The 22,458-nt window shown below is 43.4% G+C and overlaps 1 protein-coding gene across 16 annotated transcripts in view; it reads right to left on the reverse strand.

The window, feature by feature from the left end:
- The window catches only part of MGAT5 (alpha-1,6-mannosylglycoprotein 6-beta-N-acetylglucosaminyltransferase), a 372,876-nt gene that overhangs the window by 144,959 nt on the left and 205,459 nt on the right, over positions 1 to 22,458 (reverse strand). For all 16 annotated transcript variants that reach the window (XR_014830585.1, XR_014830587.1, XR_014830586.1 and 13 more), the window contains 2 exons: positions 6,919 to 6,995; positions 5,885 to 5,974 (listed from right to left, as the gene is read on the reverse strand). Coding sequence is in view for 13 of the 16 variants with exons in the window: in XM_021075187.2 (XP_020930846.1) it covers positions 5,885 to 5,974; positions 6,919 to 6,995 (167 nt within the window). In the remaining 3 variants the exon portion in view is untranslated. The remainder of the gene's footprint in view (positions 1 to 5,884; positions 5,975 to 6,918; positions 6,996 to 22,458) is intronic.

Consider the following 22,458-nt stretch of genomic DNA (forward strand, 5'->3'; position numbering starts at 1 on the left):
GTAAAAGGCTCTTCAGAGGGCTAAGTTAATAATACCTGAAACAATGCCATTCAGAGTGATTACTTTATAGGGTCTTGTCTCTGTAACGGGAGTAGTTACATGGCTCACAAAAACATATGCAGAAAATGAACTGCCCAATGACCTGGAAAGGAAAGCTGCGTACCAAAGCAGTCATTCATACCCACCACTTGGGATGGCCGAGCACCTGGTTTTCCTGAGTTCTACCTTCAGAAGAACTGGTGCTATTTCTTGGGGGGGGGGGGGTAAAGTATCAAAATTATGAGTCTTTAAAAACTAGCTATGAAATTGACCATAGAAACCAACTAAATTAGTGCCATATTTCAAACACAAGTGGATTTGAGCATAGCATTGAATAAGGCAATGGCGAGAAGTGACTTGAGTTCAGCTCTCCTTGGCTATGAGAGGGTGACAGGAATGGTCAGGGCAGAAGCACTTAGCAACTTAATCTCACGGAGCCTCTGGGACTCCAGTGCTGGGAGAGGGTGAAAGGACACTGGATTTGAGGTGTCTAGCACACAGTAGGGCTCAGCCCTGTTGCACTCTTCTCTTATCATCTGCCACCCAACAAGGGCAACAGCAGGGGTTGTAGCCCCACACTCAGTTCCTGAGGCAGAGTCAAGACACCTAACAAGCCTCCGTGGAGATAATGGAAGGGGAAACACCGATGGCTTTCCAACCTGGGATGTACCAGGAAAGGTTGGTGGGTTGACTCCAAGTTGGTGAGGGTGAAAGGAGTATATAATTCAGCGGAGTTGGCACACTGAGACACCTGGGGGAAGCAGAAATGCAGCAAGAGTGCCATCTCCTAAGACTGGTCTGAATCTAAATGCCTCAATTCAATCAGTGACGGACCATCTGGGAGACAGTTTACTGCATGTCCTTTTTTATAACTGTCAGAGCTCTGAAGTTAAAGGGAGATGGAAATGAATTGGCTCTTCAATAAAGATTAGGGAAAGAATCAAAGTCACAGGTACATCCGTTATCAAGTAAACAAATCAAATAGAAATGTCTCTCTTAATCATTTTCCCAACTGCCAGCATGACCTGGCATAGGATACAGGTTAAATGAAGTAACAAAAGGAAGAAAGTTTCAATAAATCAAGGGCGGGGGGGGGGGGGCAGACAAAAAATAGCACCACAAAGCTAGGGATGTTGTCCAGGATTTACAGAATACTAGAATGGAATTAAGTGGCTTTGGATAACATCTCTGATAATCTCACATTAACAACAGCAGAGATGCACTGCAGCTCTGTGCATCCGGTTCACAATTTGAATGTGAACACATGCCACATCCAGAAAAAGGAAGTCAAGGACAATGTTTGAATTTCTATATTACTGGAAGTCCAGGCATCTAGAATCAAAGGAGAATGGTGAATGAGAACCAAGAACTTTATTCTAATTTTAAAAACAGAACCAAGGTCTCACATAAAATGTTCCAGGCTAAGTGACACTCCACAAGTGTACTCAAATAATGGCAACATCAAAACCCTATCAGGGAGTTCCCGTCGTGGTGCAGTGGTTAACGAATCCGACTAGGAACCATGAAGTTGAGGGTTCGATCCCTGGCCTTGCTCAGTGGGTTAGGAATCTGGCGTTGCCATGAGCTGTGGTGTAGCTGTGGTGTAGGTTGCAGACGCAGCTTGGATCTGGCTCAGATCCCGCGTTGCTGTGGCTCTGGCGTAGGCTGGTGGCTACAGCTCCGATTCGACCCCTAGCCTGGGAACCTCCATATGCCATGGGAGCAGCCCAAGAAATGGCAAAACGACAAAAAAACAAAAAACAAAAAACTCGGAGTTCCCATCGTGGCACAGTGGTTAACGAATCCGACTAGGAACCATGAGGTTGCGGGTTCGGTCCCTGCCCTTGCTCAGTGGGTTAATGATCCGGCGTTGCCGTGAGCTGTGGTGTAGGTTGCAGACGCGGCTCAGATCCCGAGTTGTTGTGGCTCTGGTGTAGGCCGGTGGCTACAGCTCCGATTCAACCCCTAGCCTGGGAACCTCCATATGCCGCGGGAGCGGCCCAAGAAATAGCAACAACAACAACCAAAAGACAAAAAAAAATAAAAAAAATAAAAAACTCTATCAGGAAAGTGTCAGTTACATTAACTGAGTATCATTTATTTGCCAGGCTCTACTGTAATCATGTCCCCATACATGCTCAGGAATCCTCAGATAGGATCCTTTAAAAAGGAACAAAATTAAAACTATTAGTTTATAAAGGAAGCATGTGAGGCACCGAGAGGACAACTCCAAGAGCAAAGAGTTTAGAAGGCATCAGAAACAGAAGCTCAAGTCAGGTCTGCAGCTCTAAGGCAGTGCTTCCAATTGAAGTGGCCGTATTGGTTACATTGTCTTCTCTTATAGGGTACCTATTAATAATGATCCTTTGATGAAATGGACATTTTTTAAAAGATCAGGTTTCAAGGTCATTTTCGGATTAAAACTTTGAAAAAGAAGTTCCTAGTTCTTTCCCTGGACTCCTTAATGGCCCAACTACCTGTATCCCTGCTTCCTCTTCCATTAGACTTTAAAGATAATGAATGCATAGCAAGGTTCCAGGAAAAGGAGTCCTCTGTAATTGCTGACAATCAATGACTATAACAGATGTTCAATGAGGGCTCACTGATCTGAGCTCAGTGGCACAGAAAGTCTGATCATTTGCAAAAGAAGAGAGCGGAATAGGTTAATGAAGCACATTCCGCATTCTGAAAACAGGAAAAAACAGTTAAAGGTCCTGAAATGAAACACCAGGCTCCGATATTAAGTATATATGATCCATTATGTCTTTATACAGCCCAGTCTGTTCCCCTCTCCTCTCCATTTACTGCCACCAGAATCTGACTCTTCTTTCAGCTCTGTCCTTCCTTCACCGTCAGTAGAGGTAGGGTGGCAGTGTCTATCTTTTCTTTTTGCCTTTTCTAGGGCCGCACCTGCGACATATGGAGGTTCCCAGGCTAGGGGTCTAATCGGAGCTGTAGCTGCCAGCCTGCGCCAGAGCCACAGCAACGCAGGATCCGAGCTGTGTCTGCGACCTACACCACAGCTCACAGCAATGCCGGCTCCTTCACCCACTAAGTGAGGCCAGGGATGGAACCTGCATCCTCATGGATGCTAGTCACATTCGTTTCCACCGAGTCACGACAAGAACTCCAGAGTGGCCCTTTCAAAGGAAGGGAACCAGGTCCTAGTTCACTGCGCCCCCTCACCTTCTGGACCATTCTCCCACACCTGCCCAGCTCGGGCTCTGGTGATCAAGGCCCAGCCTGGAGTGAAAATGTCAAATCCTCTTCTACCCTCACCATGGGGTCCTCCCCAAGATGCAGACTCTCAGGAAGGCAAGAAATGAGCTCAGCTTGTCCATCACGAAGCCCAGGTAGACTCTGGCTAACTGGAAATGGGAAAGAAACCTTTGAAAACTGAACTAAATGAGGAGCTTTTGTCCTCAGGGCAAGAAAGGTGCCTCTAATTGACTTCTCACTGGAGTGAAGGTTCACCCATAGCCCCAGGCCTTACTCTTCCACAGAAGAAAATGAGAAGGCTGGCCCCGGGCCACCTGAGCTCCAAACATACTCAAATAAACGAGCTACACGGTCAATTTGCCAGTAGCCTGCTAATGAGGAACATCACACACCCAAAACTCCCAGTGCTTTTCATTTCCAAGAAGTTATGTTAACTATCATTAAATCTGACAGTTTCCATGATGGCCCCTGAGTGGCCATGGAACAACCTTGTCAACGCCAAGTCTGACTGGAGCTTATAGAGGAAGGAAGCAAAGGTGTAGGAGAGGGACAAACCCTACGATTCCAGGTCGCATGCCCTAGAGCAATACTGTTTTGGACTCCATCTCTAAGAGCTGTCCCTGTCTCCTTACACCAGCACGGAGAGGCGTCTGACTCCTATAAGGAGAGCTATGGCAAAAACAAACATTTCATTAAGCCCCAGAATGGAGGCTTTCTCCTTTCTGCATAGCATCACCAGGGAGAAATCATTAACTACTGGTTAAACAGCAGTGGTACCCAAAACCAGGGGGCACAAATTTAAAAAATGGCAGCCAAGAGACTGGCAAATGTACATCCTCAGAAATGAGGTAGCATTATTCCACAATCCCCTAGGGTGGCTGCCCCATCCACAAGGGGTAGCAAAGGAAGCCAGGGGGTTTTCATTCCCTACTAAGTTATCCCCCTGTAGTGGGCCCTGGACCCAGTCTTAACCCCACCTCATCCCTCCATCTTCCTAAAGGTGAGACGGAGATCACTGAAGCTTATCACAAATTCCATGAGGTCTGGAAAATGCTCTGCAACCCTTAACAAAAAGCTGCTCTTTAAATTCAAGGGTACAAATGCAAAGGAAGCTCAGATAAAGAGGGAACAAATAGGGAGAGTGAGTAATTCAGACTGTAAGTAAATAGCTAACTCCGCCAATAAGCACATGAAAATACGGTCAATGTCACTAATCAATAAGGAAACGCAAACTACAACAGAGTGAAATGCCACCTCACACCCACTGACAGCCACTAAGGAAAAAAAAAACAAAACAAAACCAGAAAATAACAAGAGGATGTGGAAAAGTTGGGACCCATGTGCATTGCTGGTTAGAATGTAAAATGGTACATTCGCTATGGACAAGAGTTTGGTGGTTCCTCAAAAAAGTACAAATAGAATTACCATATGACCCAGCAACTCTGCTTCGAGATCTGTACCCAAAAGAATTAAAAGCGGGGTCTCAAAAGATTTTTGTGGACACCCACATTCATGGCAGCATTATCTGCAACAGCTAAGAGGTAGAAGCAACCCCAGGGTCCGCTGACATGTGAAGGGGTAACACAATGTGGTCTAACCATACAATGGAATGTTATTCAGCCTTAAGAAGGAAGGACATTCTGACTCATGCTACAATGTGGATGAACCCTGAGTACACACTAAGTGAAATCAGGTGATCACAAAGAGAGAACTGCTGTCTATACCACTTATAGTAATACTTGGAGTCATCAGGGTCATAGAGGCAGAAAGTAGAACGGTAGTTACAGGGGTTGGGAGAAGTGGGGGTGGGGTGGGGTGGAATTATTGTTTAATGGGAACAGAGCTGCAGATTGGCAAGACCAAGAGTTCTGGAGTGGATGAATGGTGGTGATGATTACAATGTGAATGTACTTAATGCCACTTAATAGTTAAGCTGGCAAATTTTTATTGAAATATAGTTGATTTGATTTACAATGTTGTGTTAGCTCCAGTGTAAAGTGATTCAGATATATATATCTACATATAGATATATATAGATACATATTTATACACGCCTTTTTTACATTCTACTATAGGTTATTACACGATATTAAGTATAGTCCCCTATGCTATACATTAGGTCCTTGTTGATTATCTATTTTACATATAGTGGTGTGTATTATTTTAATCCCAAACACCGAATATATCCCTCTTACTCCTTCCTTTTCCCTTTGGTAACCATAAGTTTGTATTCTATGTCTGTGAGTCTACTTCTGTTTTGGAAATGAGTTATTTGTATCATCTATTATTTTAGATTCCACATATAAGTGATATCACAGGATGTTTGTCTGTCTGTATGGCTTACTACACTTAGTATGATAATTTCTAGGAGATGGCAAATTTTGTTATGGGTATTTTACTACAGTTTTTTAATTGGGAAAAAATTAAATAGTGTATTCAGAATGTTTTCCCCCAAGGAAAAAAAAATGATGCTATTTGGGAGCAGAGGAGAGTAATGAAGATGCAGTCATACTTCCTTCTTTTATGTCAAAACAATGGCTATTTTGAAGCTTTTCAAATTTCAGGCTCAACTATGACCACACCAACCACACACATCCATCCCCCAAAGCCCCAAGAAGTGACTCACCTCACTGAGGTAAATAAAAAAGGAGCAGGTGGACCCATCCACTCCGTAGTCTGCGTAGCAGGGGTCCGAGCGCCACATATCTTTCATCCACTGAAACAACCAGGGGAGGTAAGAACATTTATGAGCAGCCCTTAGGTGTGGCCTGAGCTCATGTCAGAACCACAGATGCTCAGCTCTTGGATGACCCTGGCTGGAGCTGAGCATCAGCTGAGATGCTTAGAATGGCCATGAGACACGCCGGGCAGTAAAACCCAGGAGAAGTGACAGCAAGGAGCATCTCATCAAGAGCAGTGCCTAATGGGCCTTGGCATCAGTCCCCTCCCTGGAGAACCACAGTGTCACCAGCCCCAGGACAGTACCTAGAAGAGAGTACATGGACGAGGGTGGAAGCCCAGTGTGTGTGTGTGTGTGTGTGTGTGTGTGTATCCCCCAAACAGAGGCATGTAAAGGTTCTGGGGTTTGGTCTCACCATCTGATTCGACACTTGAACAGAAACTTTTCTCTGAAAGCCACTGAGCCTCAAGGGCAGGCTATACAAATGGGATTTTAAAAACTGTTCAGAGTCAAAAATGGCCACGAGTATCTGGGTACTCAACTGCACATGCAAATGTGACATTTAAATCACAATCTGGAGACTTCACAGTAGAGGCCCAGGGACCTGGGGAGTGGCGAGCCAAACACTTAATGGCAGGCAGCTTCTTGTCTTTAGCCCTCGAAAGATCACCAGCTGGAGGATGGGAAAGAGAGGGGAAGGCAGCTTCTAAGCCACAGCAGGTGCCTGAAATGGCCCAGGCACTTTCAGTCTGACCAGTTAGCCACTGTTGACTACCCCTGTGGAGCTGGCACAAGCACAGAAGGGCTGTCATGGCCACAGCCCCAAACTGGCAGCACTAAGGCGCTGCTTAAAAGACTCCCTTAGAGGGCTCACTGGCCCATCTGTTTTGCTGGGGAGGAAAAGAGAGGGGAGGGCAAGTAAGGGGCTGTCAGCGCACATTAAGGGGAATAAGAATGAACAGACATCACTTCTGCCTTACCTTGATTTTCCCCTCGCAGTGGGGATAGCCATCCATAGGAGGCAATATGCATTTTTCTTGAGCTCCATTAATGATATCTGGAAAGGAGGAAAAAGAACAAAGGATGCCATGAAGTTTGTTACCAGGGAGGGGCGGAGAGAGAAACAGAAGAGAGAAATCTATCCTGGGAACCGCACTCTGACCCCTCCAGTTGGCAACACTTCCACTGGTCTGTAGCGAGGACTTGACTCAACCACAGCCCACCTCCAGGATGGCCAAGACCTGTGTTGTGTGTGGCCCAGCTTGACAGGGTGAGCCAGGCCAACTGGTGTGCCTGCTTGGAAATCTGCAACTGGGAAACTGAGAAACCAATCAAGTGGGGAGCGAGAAATGAAGCCATGAAATTATGAGGGTCATGGGGCTCAAACCAAGGCCATGAGCAGCTTCATGGCGTGTGCTTGTCATTTATATGAAGAATTTTTAAAAATGACACAAATGAAATTATTGAGAAAACAGAAACAGACCCACAGACATAGAAAACAAACTTATGGTTACCAAAGGAGAAAGGAATAGCTTAGGAGGTTGGGATAAACAGATATATAGTACTATATGTAAAAAAGATAAACAAGGATCTACCTATGGCACAGGGAACTAATTATTTCAATACCTTGTAATAACCTATAATGGAAAATGAATCTGAAAAAGAATAGATATATGTGTATATGTACAACTGAATCACTTTGCTGTACACTTAAAACACAGCATTGTAGAATCAACCTTACTTCTATACCTGGGGGAGGGGCAGGGAGGTGAGTGTATAAAGACATGTCCTAGAGCTGAGGCAGCCGGCAGGAGAGAGAGGTGAACAGACCTGGTGTCCAAGGAGCAGAAAGCCAGGAGATAACACTTGCAAGGTGTCGCATCTTACAGACCCTGTTCTTAAATTTCCACCAAAGATCTTATTCTTCCAACATCTCCTCCCAATAAACTCCCTTTCTACTGGCAAGCTCCAGGGGATCCCTTCTTCTTGTAACTACAGAGTCAAAAACTAAAAAGCATGCCTTCAGGAAGCGTATGGTTTAGTGCTGGACCACAGACAAACCGGTAAACAATTGAAGAGCAGCGTAAAAGGTCTTATGACCCTCGCCCCCGTCTCTGAGGGTCAGAGAAGGCTTCCTGGAGCCGGCGACATCTTAGCTAAGATGCGAAGAGGAAGGAGTGAGCCAGGCAGAAGGCCAAGGTTAGAGATGATGTTCAAGGAACCGTCCAAGTGCAGGACCTGGTCTGGCTGCGCTGAGTGAGTGTGAGGTACTGCGAGTCAGGCAGGGCCCAAACCAGAGGCTGCAAGCACCATAATAAAGATTTTGGTTTTTGTGCTAAGGCGTGGCTGGCAGACCACTGCAAGGTTTTAAGGAAAAGACGGTTCTGATAAGATTCTTGTTTAGGAGTGATCATTTCAGCTGGAAACTAGGACAAATTTAAACCCTTTTTTGGACCAACTGCATCTTCTGGTCATGCTTGGAAAATGTCCACATTATTCACAGAAGACAGTTTTCTATACAAAGTACTAAAGGGAAATTAGGTCCTACACTACAATGTCCTTTGACAGTGCTATTTAAATGATGTTGCTAGGTGCTAGGGCTAAAACAGAAGTTAGTGCTAGGCGGGATTTTCATTGTACCTGTTCCTTGAAAATCAGTTCGCTTGTTAGTGTAAAACAGAGATTCTGGACCTCGTGATTCAGCATTTTCAACGAGCATTTATTCTACTTGCTAAGGATAACTAGAGCATAAAATCAATATCCTCCTTTTCATAGATTGGAGGCAGTATCATTTAGGAGTTAACATGGAAGCTACTTAGCTTGGTGAAACCTCTATTTTCCCATCTGTAAAATCAGAATAACTGCACCTCTATTTCTCACTAAGTTAACATTTGTGTAAAAAAAAAAAAAAAAAAAAAAAAAGCCTGGTCTGGTGCTCTCATCAGTTGATGATGCCACAGACCACAGCAGGTGCTTAAAGGTTGGCATTTGCTATAAAATTCCAGACAACTCTCATTCACTATACCCACGAAAGCAATATTTCAAATGCACAGCTGCTTCTGGAAATGCATTCTCTGTGGTATTTAAAAACTGCAGGCTTGAGTAGTAGATTTCCCCCAAAGCTCCCCCCATCTCTCACTTGTTCGGGGACAGCCGGCTCCAGAATCCCCTGACAAAGAGACAAGCTGCCTTCCCAGAAAACAAAGGTGCTTTCCAATGACTGCCACTCCTGTCACTATTTTAAATTCCAATTTTGCCAGTACTTAACACGAAAACAGGAGGCATCAAAGGTTCTGAGAAATTAAGCAGAGTCTAGGACAGCCAAGGGTTGGGGTAATCAGACTTATAAGGGGATCCTTAGGGGAAGATGCCCCCTTTCTTCACACACAAGAGGTATTATTCTAGCTCCAGATGTTCAGAGTCAGAGCTTATTGAAACTAGATGAGTTGAGGTATGGAAGTGTGGGACAGAGAGAAACCACCTAATGATAAATAAACCAGCAGGTCTATGAAGGCCAGAAGGCAAAGCCTGCTTGCTGGCAGTGGGGGTCCTTTTCATTAAGAATTTCAAGGAATAAAAATAGAGTCTGCCAAGAGTCAAGAAACTTTTTCTGTAAAGGGCCAGACTATAAACACTTGAGGCTGGACAGGCCACCCTGGGTTGTAGCAGAAAGGCATTCACAGACAATAGGGGGGTGACGGATGTGGCTGAGTTCCAATAAAACTTTGCTGGGGACATGGCTTAAATCATCAGTGTCGAAAAGTGAGACACATGAACACGGGGAGATCTTGACAAGGCTCTTTACTTCTGCAGAAGGGCACAGGTACTCAAAAAACAAAAAACAAAACAAAAGAAAAAACCTCAAACAAAGAAGAAAAGACCCTCCTTATTTATCCCTAATGCAGGTGATGTACCTGTCCCCTTCCCATTGGTCACGTCAGGGTGCACATTCTTCTCACTTGGCTAATTTGAAACAAATTGTTACTGGGAGAAGAGGGACATGGGGCAGGGGGGTGGTGGTTGCAGGAAGGCGTTTCGGCAGAAACCTGAACAAAATGAAGTAACCAAGATTTCCTTTGATAGAAAAGACATGTTACTTCTTTCCACAACTTTATTTACAAAAATAAGCACAGACCCCAGTGTTGGCTATGCTAAGAGATTCCCCAAAGGGGAAAGACCTGCTGAACTGACTTTAAGGACACCTGCAGGCACTCCCCTGCCAAGTGTGCCCTTCCTGTCACCTCTCCACTCTCCACCCACTTAAAGCCATTCCTCCTTTACAACACAGGTCGAGCATCTCCATCCAGGAGAGTCCCAATCCCTCTCCGCATGCTGAAATACGGATCGAGAACTGAGTTAGGATTGACATTGCTCACGTCCCTCCACGGCAGTGAAGCATCCCGTTCTTTAGTTTGCATCTGTCCACCTCCCTCCTAGGACGTGAGGATGCTGTGAGAAGGTTATGTCTTTCTGCACCATGACGAGGCACTCGGTAAATACCACTGGACTGAGGAAACACACCCACGGTCTTCCTGCACGCCCTCAGGGGGAATGAGACTGAGCCAAGACCCCTGCCAGGCCAGCATTCCTACTCCTCTTCCAACCAGCAGTGTGTCAGCTAATCCAACAGGGTCTCCTCTGCACCTCCTTGACCTTATGAGGAATTTCCTCGTTATTTGGTTGCACAGTGATGAGTGTGAAGAGACAGTGGCTTGAGGGGTAGGAGGGAATCTGTGAAAGGGAGACTCAGGAAGTGCCAGCCTTTCCTTGGAACATGGGGTTGAGCTGCTCTGAGAATCCAACGGCCAGTAAGTCACCTGAGCAGGACCCTCTGCTACTTCCCAGCCGGAGGAGTTTCAGCACACCTTACAGGACCACTCCCCACCTTTTTTCCATCACAAGTGACAGAATCATGATTTTATTAGTTTGTGTCCACAGAAGACGTTTCTACCTGTCAAAGAGCCTCCCATTTAACGGTTAAAAAAAAAAAAAAAACTAAAAATTCATGCCCAAAGAGGCTGATACAACTACTTCTCAGAAGACATTTAACTTATTGCACATGAGGCCCCTTCAAAAAGGAAACAGAATTCTGCCAAGGTATGTTACTAGAACCTTCTAGACGGTTCTAGTAACATACCTGTTATTCACCCCACATGTCAATTTATTTTTTTCTTAACGGTGAAAAGGCAAGAGGAAAAAAGATGTTCATGTAAGGAAAGAAGCTCAGCTCTTACTATTGTTTAGGATTCAATTTCACTTCTTACCTCGTATACCAGCCCAAGTTGCATCTTGCAATGAAACCTTAACCTCGAAACTGATTCTATGGCACCATTAATCAGGTATTACACAAAAGGCAGGATACTTTGGTGTGAAAACTTGGTTTTATCCATGTAGTAAAGGTCAAATATTGGGTTTAATCTAAGAGAACACATTTCTCATGATCAAAAATGCTTATAGCTCAGGAAGAACACATGTACAGCAGGAACAGACGTGGCAAAAGATGCCATAAACACAGCCAGAGTGGGGTGTTCCTGTCAAGCATGGAGCCAGATTCTCCCCGACAGTCCCAACATCCATACATAGATTGAGAAAGACACATGGCATTTCAAATACACATTTGGAAGCGACAGAGACAGGGATATGGAACCAGACGGATAGATGTTTTTACTCATGCTTTCCTCTGCCCAAGGAAGGAAGGAAAGTGGGAGAGTAGGCGGGCAGGAGCAAATGGTAAAGGCGGTCTCAAAGGGACAGTGAGTGATACAGGAAATGAAGGTGGATGATCATGACCTCCCTGGATATGTTACCAGCCTTTCTAAAGTGCTGGAACGTACATTATCGCATTTTATATTCACCACATCCTCCTAGAAGAGGAAGACAATGACCTCATCTCATGGTTTGGAAAAGAGAAGCCTCAAAATCCTCAGAAACTACTTCCAAACCTAGCCCACGGTCACTTCGAACATCTCTCAGAAGCCTGCTGATGACCGTGTGCTGAGATGTCAAAGCTGCATCCTTGGAAGACAGAGTCCACCTGGAGGAGCTCTCCAGGGCTTGGAGGGAGGGACTGCCTACAGCAGAGCAAGGCACACATCAGCAGAGCCCCCTCTCCGGGTTCAGCTTCCTAGAAGGGGGAATAGCCACCCTTGGGCACCCCAGCAACTCTATAGTATTTTTTCAAACAAATGAATGAACAAGTCTAACAGAAGGATGAAGAGCCCTGATTTCAGAGAAGTGCAGGTAGAAGAAAGAGACACTGAAGGGAGCAGCTGGGAGGTCCTCACTGGGAATCACTGAACCAGGAACTCTGAGTTCTGGACCACACACTAAACAAACCAAAGGAATCTGGGTCCCACGTGGTGAAAAAACGGTGGAAGGAGCAGCACTGAAACTCGAGTCATTTCTGATGCAGGGAGGGAGGAAGTGGCCTGTTTACCCTAAGAATGACTGATTTTCATACCTAATTGGTATTAAAAAGAGAGGCTGGCAGTTTTGTGCACTATGATCTTAATGAGTCATATGTTACCTATTCTGATATGTTTGCAAATCAGACCCAAGATCCACTGGGACCACACAAGGATACCTTTATCTTTTAGCTGCTCAGTTCAACACAACTACATCGAGAAGCTGCTGTATTTTTGAAGTCATCAACTATGCGCAGCATCACCTATGACAAACTTATTTCAAGTTAATGATCACCATTCTTCACTCTGATGAACAAAAGAAATCCAGAAATACGGTTATAAAAAGAGGCTCGAAACAAACAAGGCTGGCAGTGAGGTATCACTTTGAATCTGATTCCGCCAATGATCGTGGGTGGCACCACCTGTAAGAAGCTGGACCCCATACTCCTGCGTGATGATGATAATAGGAGGACATAAGAGGAGTGTGGATGTGTGTGGAGGGTGGCAGGGGCTGAGGGGGACACAGTGGGGAGATAGAGGTGTATTTGTAAGTGAGCCCCCAAACTTTAGAATGAAAGCTGACCTCCCAAGAGAGCCTCCTTTGTCAAGGGTCACATTTCTGCATATTAATTACAGCAAAGTCAGCATGTGTTTGAAATGGAACTTCTTTTTAAGAACTTGTAGAACACAATGCCATTAATTTTTTATCTAGAAAAGGCATCTGTTGGCTTAAGGGCATCTGATTCCCTCATTGACACTATTTTAAAGAAGGGGGCAGGGGAGAAGAAGAAAAAGGAGCTTTAAAGAACTCTCAGAAACCTCAGAAAACACGACCATTTTCCACCCCTGGAAGTTTCAGGAAACCGAGCTCAATCTCCTTGTCCTTTGCCAACAGCCAGGATAACCATCTCCTAGCACGAGGGTTTGATTCAGCCCAAGAGCAGCCCACACACATTGCCTCTCCAAAGATAAAGGGTCTCCGGTGATTCTGTTCTGGGTGTAGGACAAGGCCGTGTTTCTCTAGGAACACTGGATAGAACATGCGGCCCCAGGTATCAGATGGCCCCTGCAGGGTGTCCACGTGAGGACTGTGCCAGCCGGGTGCTGACTCCATCTCTGCGCTCAGCCTGGAGCCCACGGCTCTTGCCAGTACCTCCATCAGCCAGCCTAGTGTCAGGAGTTAACAGCAACACATCGGACAGCAAATCAGCCATGGTAAAATAGAATCTCCCATTAAAAATGACCTCACCAGTCATTCTCAGCTTGGCAAACATTCATTTAGGGCCACTTTACTTTTGCATTATGAAAAAGTGATTTAATTTCTGGAAGTGAATCGTATACACCTATGCCAGACCCAGGGCCACAGCTATAGGAAGTTCTCTTCCCCCGGAGGAGCTTGGCAGCCATGACTGGTAAAGATCATGTCTCACTCAGCCACCAGGGATGTACACGAGGGACCATGAAAAGAATTGTTGGTATTTTGTTCGTTTTGTTTTGTTTATCGACCTAAGAAGCTAGAAATGCAATTACTGTGCCAAAGAACTTCCGACCTGCAATATCAGGAGCCATATTAGTGAGCTGTTGACTTTTTCTGATTCCGAAGAAGGCCTAGAGAGACAAGTGGCTGCCTCCTTCAGCGACTTAGCAAAATTCCCTGATTACCTCCCATGCACAAGGCAATCTGCACGTTCAACTCAGTCCTCTGGCTTCTGAGTCAAGAGTGTTTCTACTACATTGGCTCTAGGTATTAAAAGGCACAACACCACTGCTGCCACCACATTCACAATCTTCACCAGAAATCTGAAGAGCCAACACTGAAAAATAAAATGACCAATTCTTACTCCTCTCTGAGTAGGCACCTCCCAGGGCCCCAGGGACTTGCTCAAAACCTGGAGCTACCCTATTGCTCATAAGCAAATCCTGCCAGTATAACGGAAGTCAACAAGAAAAATCATATTCAATGAACAGTTTTTCAATTATGCATGGCTTTCCAAGAATGGTACTCATGTGTAAAAAGAATACAGTTGGAGTTCCTATTGTGGCTCAGCAGAAATGAACCCAACTAGTATCCATGAGGATGTGTGTGGGTTCAATCCCTCGGGAGACTTTAATCAGCAGCCACAGCGGAGAACAAAATAAGTGGTGGAGTAAAGAGGAAAAAGAGGAAAGGCCAGAGATGGAAAAGAGTTTGTTATCTGTTTCAACCTTGAGTGTCCTATGGAGACAGGAAATCCACCCCTAAGGGTAGGGCAACCAATCAAGACCCATGTCTCAGAGGGTGTGGGAGAGGCGAGAGGGGCAATGGGCTAATGCAGCAGACTCACAGCAGACTTGACACAGGGCATTAGAAAACGTGGTGGGAGGGTGAGCTGGCACCGGACACTGCAGAATGGCAAAGTCCACCCTTTCCCACTGTGGACTGGGAGGGTTGGGTGCAGTGGCGCTGCGGCAGCAAGTGCTCTTTGAGAAGAAATACACGGAGAAAACATGAAAACCGAGGGAAAAGGAGAGCAATGGCCACATTTTGAGGATGCAAATTTGACCTTGTGGACTTTTCAAGATACTTCTGCATCACATCTTTATCACTGAATAGAGTTTATACCTAAAGTTATAAATGGGGAAGGAGTGGAAAGCTGTCTTTCCCTAGTATGGAAGCTTATGCTGTTTTTTCCCACCCAGGATCTGTAAAAATAATTATGAGTGTTTAACCCCTTTTCTTTGATTTATAGCAGCTTCTAATCATCCGTTTAGATTTCATTAAACTCTCACTGATGCCTACCTCTCAGGTTATCGGTAAATTCTTTTCAAATTTTCAAATCTGTTGCCAAAATGACATTGCAGAAGCCTCTAAAGTTGTAAAACTATGAAAATCTGTCTTTATTAGGTAGTTAATGCAGCTGCATGGTTTATCTCAATGTTGCTAAGAGATCCTCAAAGTTTTTGTGACAAGAAACAAATACTTTTTTCTCCCCCCCTCTTTTTTCCTTGCACCTACATGAGATGACAGATGGATGTTGACTACACTTATTGTGGCATCATTTCACAATATACATAAGTCAAGTCAGTAGGCTGTACATCTTCAACTTACACAGAGTTGTATGTTAATTCTATCTCAACAGAACCAAGTCGTGTCCATGCTTCAAACAGGAGGCCAATAATCCTCCCCTGAAATGCCATCTCCCCTCCCAGGCCACCATGCTAGATGCCCTCTCATTACGAAGCAAGCTCCTCCTGGAATTAACACTGTCAAACGTTCCAAGAGAGAACAGCCCCCTGGGTCCCAGTGTTTGAGCACCTGACCACATTCCACCCCTGCAGTGGAAACTGCAGCAAAGGTGAACAAGGATGATGGATCAAGAGGGTGAGAGCATCTAACAGATGTCTACGGGGATTATTTCTCTGCTGCTTACCAGGGAACCATCTGGCCAGGTTACTGGACCTTCCTGAGCCTGCATCCTCAGGTGACAGATAGAGCCAGTACAACTTTCTAACATGTGAGTTACCCTTTCTGTGCCAGGAATTGTGCCTGACACTTATTTGTTGCCTCATCTCACCCTCAGGCTTCAAAGTGAAATAAAAAATGCTAAGGGAGATAAAACCATAAGAAAGATGCCCACGTCATACTGAAATATCACATACTAGCTCTCATTCACTCAATTCACCTCTTGGTTCAATATACTTGTTGTGCTGTCTGTATATTTCTGTGTCTGTGTTACCCATCTCTGATTCATTTTATGTCACGATTCTCGGTGGAGTGTAAGATAAAGCCAGTGCCCCAAATGCTTTGGATTTATGGAAGGAAAGAAGTTCAAGTCTTTTTAAATGAATAGCACAAAGACATGTACTGTATATTTAATAGCTCTGGCATTGAAAGATAAAACTGGGTTTGCAATGTGATTTAGGTAATCAGAGTTCTTTTTATGCATAAATCTGTATGTATTCATCTCTACGTAAATGCAATATTCTATAAGCTCATACTTAATTTCTGCTATCATTTCTTCTGCAACAAAATGTTCTTCGGCATTCTAAATAACAATGCGAGGGACATCAAATGTTCCAAATGGTTGTTATTTTATGTATCCAGTTATAATAAATGGCCAGAACAGTAACTAAACTGGAAGAATGCTAGTTTTATGCATCAAAAACAAAATACCAAGTTATAAAGGTGTCATACTTTCAGAAAAAAAAGTTTCTATATGTAAAATTTTTATTTATTTAATATTGGGGGGAGCTGCACCCATGGCATACGGATGTTTCTGGTCCAGGGACTGAATCTGAGCTGCAAGTGCAGCAATGCTGGATCCCTAACCCTGCTGCATCACAGTGGGAACTCCACCCATACACAATATTTTTAAAATAAGACACAGTACTGACAATTTTTAATGTATCCTCAGCTGTCAATTTAGATTTAAGAAAAGATACTGAGAAGATAATGTTGATGGCAGACATTAAAAAGTTAAGATTATACTTGCCAAATGTCACCACAGTTTCAAGTTGGGAGCCTAAGTTGATTTTCACACCTATTCTCCTTTTTCAGGAAACAAGGCAGGGCCTTTCATAACTTCTCCTCTTCTCTCAGGCAGTTTATTGAAGCTATTCTACTGTAAAAGTGACAGGCCCCTGCAACATGGAGCACACACATTCCTCATCCCCTCAAACGACAAATGGTGCAATTTTTCTTCTAAAACACAGTTAAGTGCAGCTCACACATTTCAGACTATTCTTATCAAACTGTACAAGCATTTGGGGTTTGAATTTTGTTAAGGAAAAGAAAAATATATACACCATTTATGTATGTCTGTGCATTTGTATTTCTTAATTGAAACTAAAACCACAAATAAAGCAATGTGGAATTAATAACTGTAGAAGACTGGCTATATCCCTAGGCTATTTTGACTGTGCAAAATGCCCAATAGGTGTGTCCTCTCCCCAGCACACAACGCCCCTATTTGAATTACCTGTTGGAAGCCTTTTTGTAGGTGTTGGTAAAGGACAGGGTTTTTGTTTTGTTTTGCTTTTTTGTCTTTTGTCTTTTTAGGGCTGTACCCTCAGCATATGGAGGTTTCCAGGGTAGAGGTCGAGTCAGAGCTGTAGCTGCTGGCCTATGCCACAGCAATGAGGGATCCGAGCCACATCTGCGACCTACACTACAGCTCACGGCAATGCTGGATCCTTAACCCACTGACTGAGGCCAGGAATCGAACTCACATCCTCATGGATACTAGTGGGGTTCATTAACTGCTGAACCACAATGGGGACCCCACGGACAGGGGTTCTGATTGGACACACAGATATTTACAGGCAATGAGAAAGTGCTTTGATTATTCTTTTAATGGGAGACCAAGATAAATTTTTGTTTTCACTATCTCATATGAACTGAGTTATTCATCTTCTTTTGGTTGCTTGGTTATAGTATCCCTCTTCCCTTTTTAGGATGGAAAAATAAATTGTGAGTTAATTTAGAATTAAGATGACACCCTGATAATAAGTTTTTGGTACTACATAAAAAAGAACAAAAAAAGCTTAAGGCCTAGAAAATTGAGAACACCCACAAGTACATCAAACCTTTGGGGAAAAGTTCTAACAAAGGCTGAGAGCTACTTCATTTTTAGATCTCATTTGATGTATCCAGAGTTGCATGAAATCCACAAGCCCACTGGCATAACATACATACTATGCCTTCTAGATATGTTCTTGGCTAGGAACTATCTCTCATAAGCCAGACTGTCTTATAACTTAATGCCCTTTCTCTCCCCTAGCCCTTAGTGGGTTTTTCTTCCTGTGGAAAGGAATCATGCCTGGTTAAGACCATGTAAATTTGGACAATGATACACATCTTGTGAAGCTGAGAGAGTAAGGGGCATATACTTAAGTGTTATGTCTTACTCTGGAATGCTATTCATCTACTCAGTACAAAAGGCTCACCGGTATGTGAATGCAAGTTATTCTTGGTATGAAAAACAAAGGTTCAACTGCCTAGGAATTTGTTTCAGGAAGTAGTCTGTTCCTGGATGGAAAGTTAGTTTTTGAGTCAGTTCCTGAGAGCTCTGATCCTTTGGCAATGGGATCACCACCTGAAGGTCTTCAGCTAAGGATCCATTCGGCCACGAGCCACCCAGAGCAAACAGCACTCACCCTCTAGCCATGGTGTCCAAAAGAGGGAGAGCCATCATTAAAAGCACATTGTCCTTGCCAACCCAGAAACAGTGGTTATTGTATCAAAAGCAGGAGACAGCTAGCATACATACCAAAAGGCAGGAGAAGGACAGCAGTGAAAAGAAATAACTCAGATAGTTTGTTGACCAGAGTAGACTACCACACTGCACTATCTGTGCAAGAACTGGGTGATCAATTTAACTTGGGATTCTTTATATAACAAACCTGAGAAATTATATGTTGTCAATGGCAGAGAAGTTCATATTGGAATAATCTTCCCACAGATAATTAAGACAATGAAGAGTAAGGGAGAGGGGCAAAGACCAGAAGGAGTTTGAACCTTAAAAGGAAGTACACTGGATAAGACCCACGTTAAATGGCTTTGCCCTTGAAGTGACTGACTAGGTGGTAGTGGGGATACAATCTTAGGATTAAGTTTGGGCAATCAGGATGGTAAGACATTGAAGAAGGATATTCCCTTAAAGAGGGAACCAAAGACAGGAGTCACCATATCTGCATATAAACTGCCTTTTTTTTTTCTTTTTTTTTTTTGTCTTTTTGCCTTTTCTAGGGCCACTCCCGCGGCATACGGAGGTTCCCAGGCTAGGAGTCTAATCGGAGCTATAGCCGCCGGCCTACGCCAGAGCCACAGCAACGCGGGATCTGAGCCACATCTGCAACCTACAACACAGCCCATGGCAACGCCGGATCCTTAACCCACTGAGCAAGGCCAGGGACTGAACCCGCAACCTCATGGTTCCTAGTCAGATTGTTAACCACTGTGCCACGACGGGAATTCCCATATAAGCTGCTTTAAAATCCTTGAATGTCCCCATAACTGAGCATCTGTAGGGGAGACTCCAAGGAAAACTCTAAAGGTGTTCAGAGACTTAGCTGCTATTCACTGTGGGGGATCCTGACAAGTCAGAAATCCCAGAAAGGCCAGGCACCAGGCCCAGGATTTAAGACTTCCTAAGACTAGGGCAAAAACTGAATCACACACACCCAACAAACCATAAAATCAAATCTTCTGAGGCTCAAGGTGGTAAGGTAGTAATTTAATTGCCTGCTAGAACAAAAAATCAACACTCTTCAGAGGGTGGTAACAGAATACACACACTCAACAACATATTATAATGCCCAATATATAACAGACAATTATTAGATGTGGAAAAACAGGAGGATGTGAACTAGTGTCAAGAAAAGCAGTCAGGAGTTCCCATTGTGGCTCAGTGGTTAACAAACTCAACTAGTATGCATGAGGATTCGGGTTAGATCCCTGACCTTGCTCACTAGGCAGTAGGTTATGAATCCAACATTGCCGTGAGCTGTGGTATAGGCTGTAGACGTGGCTCGGATCTGGCATTGCTGTGGCTGTGGCCGGCAGCTTCAGCTCCGATTTGATCACTAGCCTGGGAACCTCCATATGCCACAAGGGCAGCCCTAAAAAGACCGAAAAGAAAGAAAAAAAGAAAAAAAAAAAAAAAAAAAGCAGTCAAACAAAACATATCCCAAGATTATGTAAATGCTGAAACTGACAAAGAATTTAAAGCAGCAAATATAAATATGACTAAAGACAAAGAAGTGCACATTAAAAAAACCCAGAAATTCTGAAACTAAAATGACAAGTTGACAAATGGATTTAACGATAGTTTAAAGATGGCAAAAGATAGTTTCAGTGAACTTGAAAGAAAAAAAATTATTCAATCCGAAAGACAGATAATAAAGATGAGAGAGAAAAATAGAGCAGAGCCTTAGCGAGCTGTGGGACAGTATAATGTAGGTGAAACTCTGTATAAGTGGATGTCCAGAGGTAGAAAAAAGAAAAAAAAAATGGAGAAAAAATACTTGAATAATGGTCAAGTCGAACACTTTCCAAATTTGGTGAAAAACATTAACTTCAGGTCAAATATCTCAGTGAATCACAAGTAAGATAAACACAATTTGCCACCATCAAATTGCTAAAAGCCAAAGATAGAGATAAAAATGTTGAAAGCAGCCAGAGAAAAATAAGGCAAATTATATAAGAGGGTACAAAGATAGAAATGTCACCTGACTTCTCATCAGAAAAAGATGGAGGCTAAAAAATAAACAGTATTTTTAAAGTGATGAAAGAAAACTATTGTCAACCTAGAATCTGCTACCAGAAATCAGTACCCTTGTCCTTGAAAAATGCTGGTCCCTCAAAAGCCATTTTCAGATAAATGAATGATGAGAAAATCTACTGTCTGCAGACCTTCATGGCAAGAAATAAACAAAAGTAGTTATTCCTGTTAAAAGGGAAATGAAATCAGATGGAAACCTAGAACTACAGAAAGGAATGAAAATCATCAGAAATGTTAACATGTGAGTAAATATAAAAGACTATTATTTTTTCCCTTCCATTAATTTATCAATTTATTGTCTAATACAAAAATCATAGTATAGTGAGGCTTAAAATATATGTCAATATGAGACATTTAACCACAATAGTACAAGGATACAGGATTAACAGGATTAAACATGAAGTTTGTGACATAAACCCTAAACAGACTGTGATAAATTATGAAGGTGTTGCTAACTAAAATTTGTCACTTGCCAGCTGCCTCTGCAAGGATTAGGTCACTAGCCACTGTAGCCCCAGACATTCAACACCTCCAGCTCAGGGTGGAGATCAGGAATGAGCCAGTCTCTGGTCTGGGAAAAAACAGCAGAACAGGCCTTTAGAGAGTTAGATATTTTTAGGAGAAGGTTTTATGAGCCCAAATTCTTGCATCTTCTCACATCTAGAAAAGCACTAAAATAATTAACGGTGACATCTGTTCCTCATGACCAGCAGCAAGCCTCTGCCAAAATGTGTGCTTAACTGCACCCCCTTCACTAAAATCATATATAACACTGACCTTTCCCACCCATCTCCTTGGCGCACTTCCTCAGAGCTCTCTGCGACTCTGTCCCCTGGGCTGTAGTCCTCATTTTGCCCCGAATAAAACTTAACTCACAACTCTCGTGTTGTGTGTGTTTCCCCCCAGTTGACAGTCTATTGACATCTCTAGAACAGGGGATGGCAAAACACAGCTTAGAGGCCAAATCTGGTCTACCGCTTATTTTTGTAAATGAAATCTATTGGAATATAGCCATGCAATTCATTTACTGTCTATGCCATTCATCTACTGTCTCTGGCTGCTTTCACCCTTCAGTGGCAGTTAAATAGCTGCAACAGAGATTGTACATCCACAAAACTAAACTATTTACTACCTGGTACTTTACAGAAAAAGTTTGACAATCTCTTTCCTATAGAGTCTTTCAGTCAGTCTTACTACTTAGAGAATATTTTTTGGTATCTAGGATGTGGAATAGTAATGATTTGCTTCCATCAAATCTCTTTCATTTCAAGACAAAGAGCCCCAGCTTCTACATCCCAAGGTCACTGGCAGGGGGAAAAAAAAAAAAAAGACAGGGGTGTCACTCCATCATCATGGGCTCCACCTCATACTTGTGGATTCCAACATGTTATTTTTCTCCTCTATTTAACATTTATCTTTCCTTCCTGGCTGCCTGACTTACAGATTTCAAGCTCCAGCATCAGACACAAAGACAATACCTTACAGAAACTGTTGAACCAGCTCCCACAACTGTGTTAGGTGAAAACCCTTTAATGAATCCCTTAATATGCACACACATACATGTATGCACATGCTTGCATGTGTGTATGCTCATGCAATATACATGCACATCTAGAGCTTCTGCTTCCGATTTAATCCTGAGGGATTAAAGAAAGCCAAATAAAGCCAAAGTTGGTTCTTTGAAAAGATAAATGAAATTTATATTCCAAGCAAGAGTGATCAAGAAAATTTAAATAAGCAGTATTAGGGCTTAAAAGAGGAATGCCGCTACAAATCCTATAGATATTAAAAGTGTAAGAGAATATTATGAACAATTTATAACACTATAGTCTACTATTTAGAAGAAATGATGGAA

Source organism: Sus scrofa, chromosome 15 (genome assembly GCF_054392235.1).
Source record: "Sus scrofa isolate SSC_HxYL_T2T_F1_AM1 chromosome 15, Sscrofa_HxYL_maternal_Yorkshire_Landrace_v2.0, whole genome shotgun sequence".
Lineage (NCBI taxonomy): Eukaryota > Metazoa > Chordata > Mammalia > Artiodactyla > Suidae > Sus > Sus scrofa.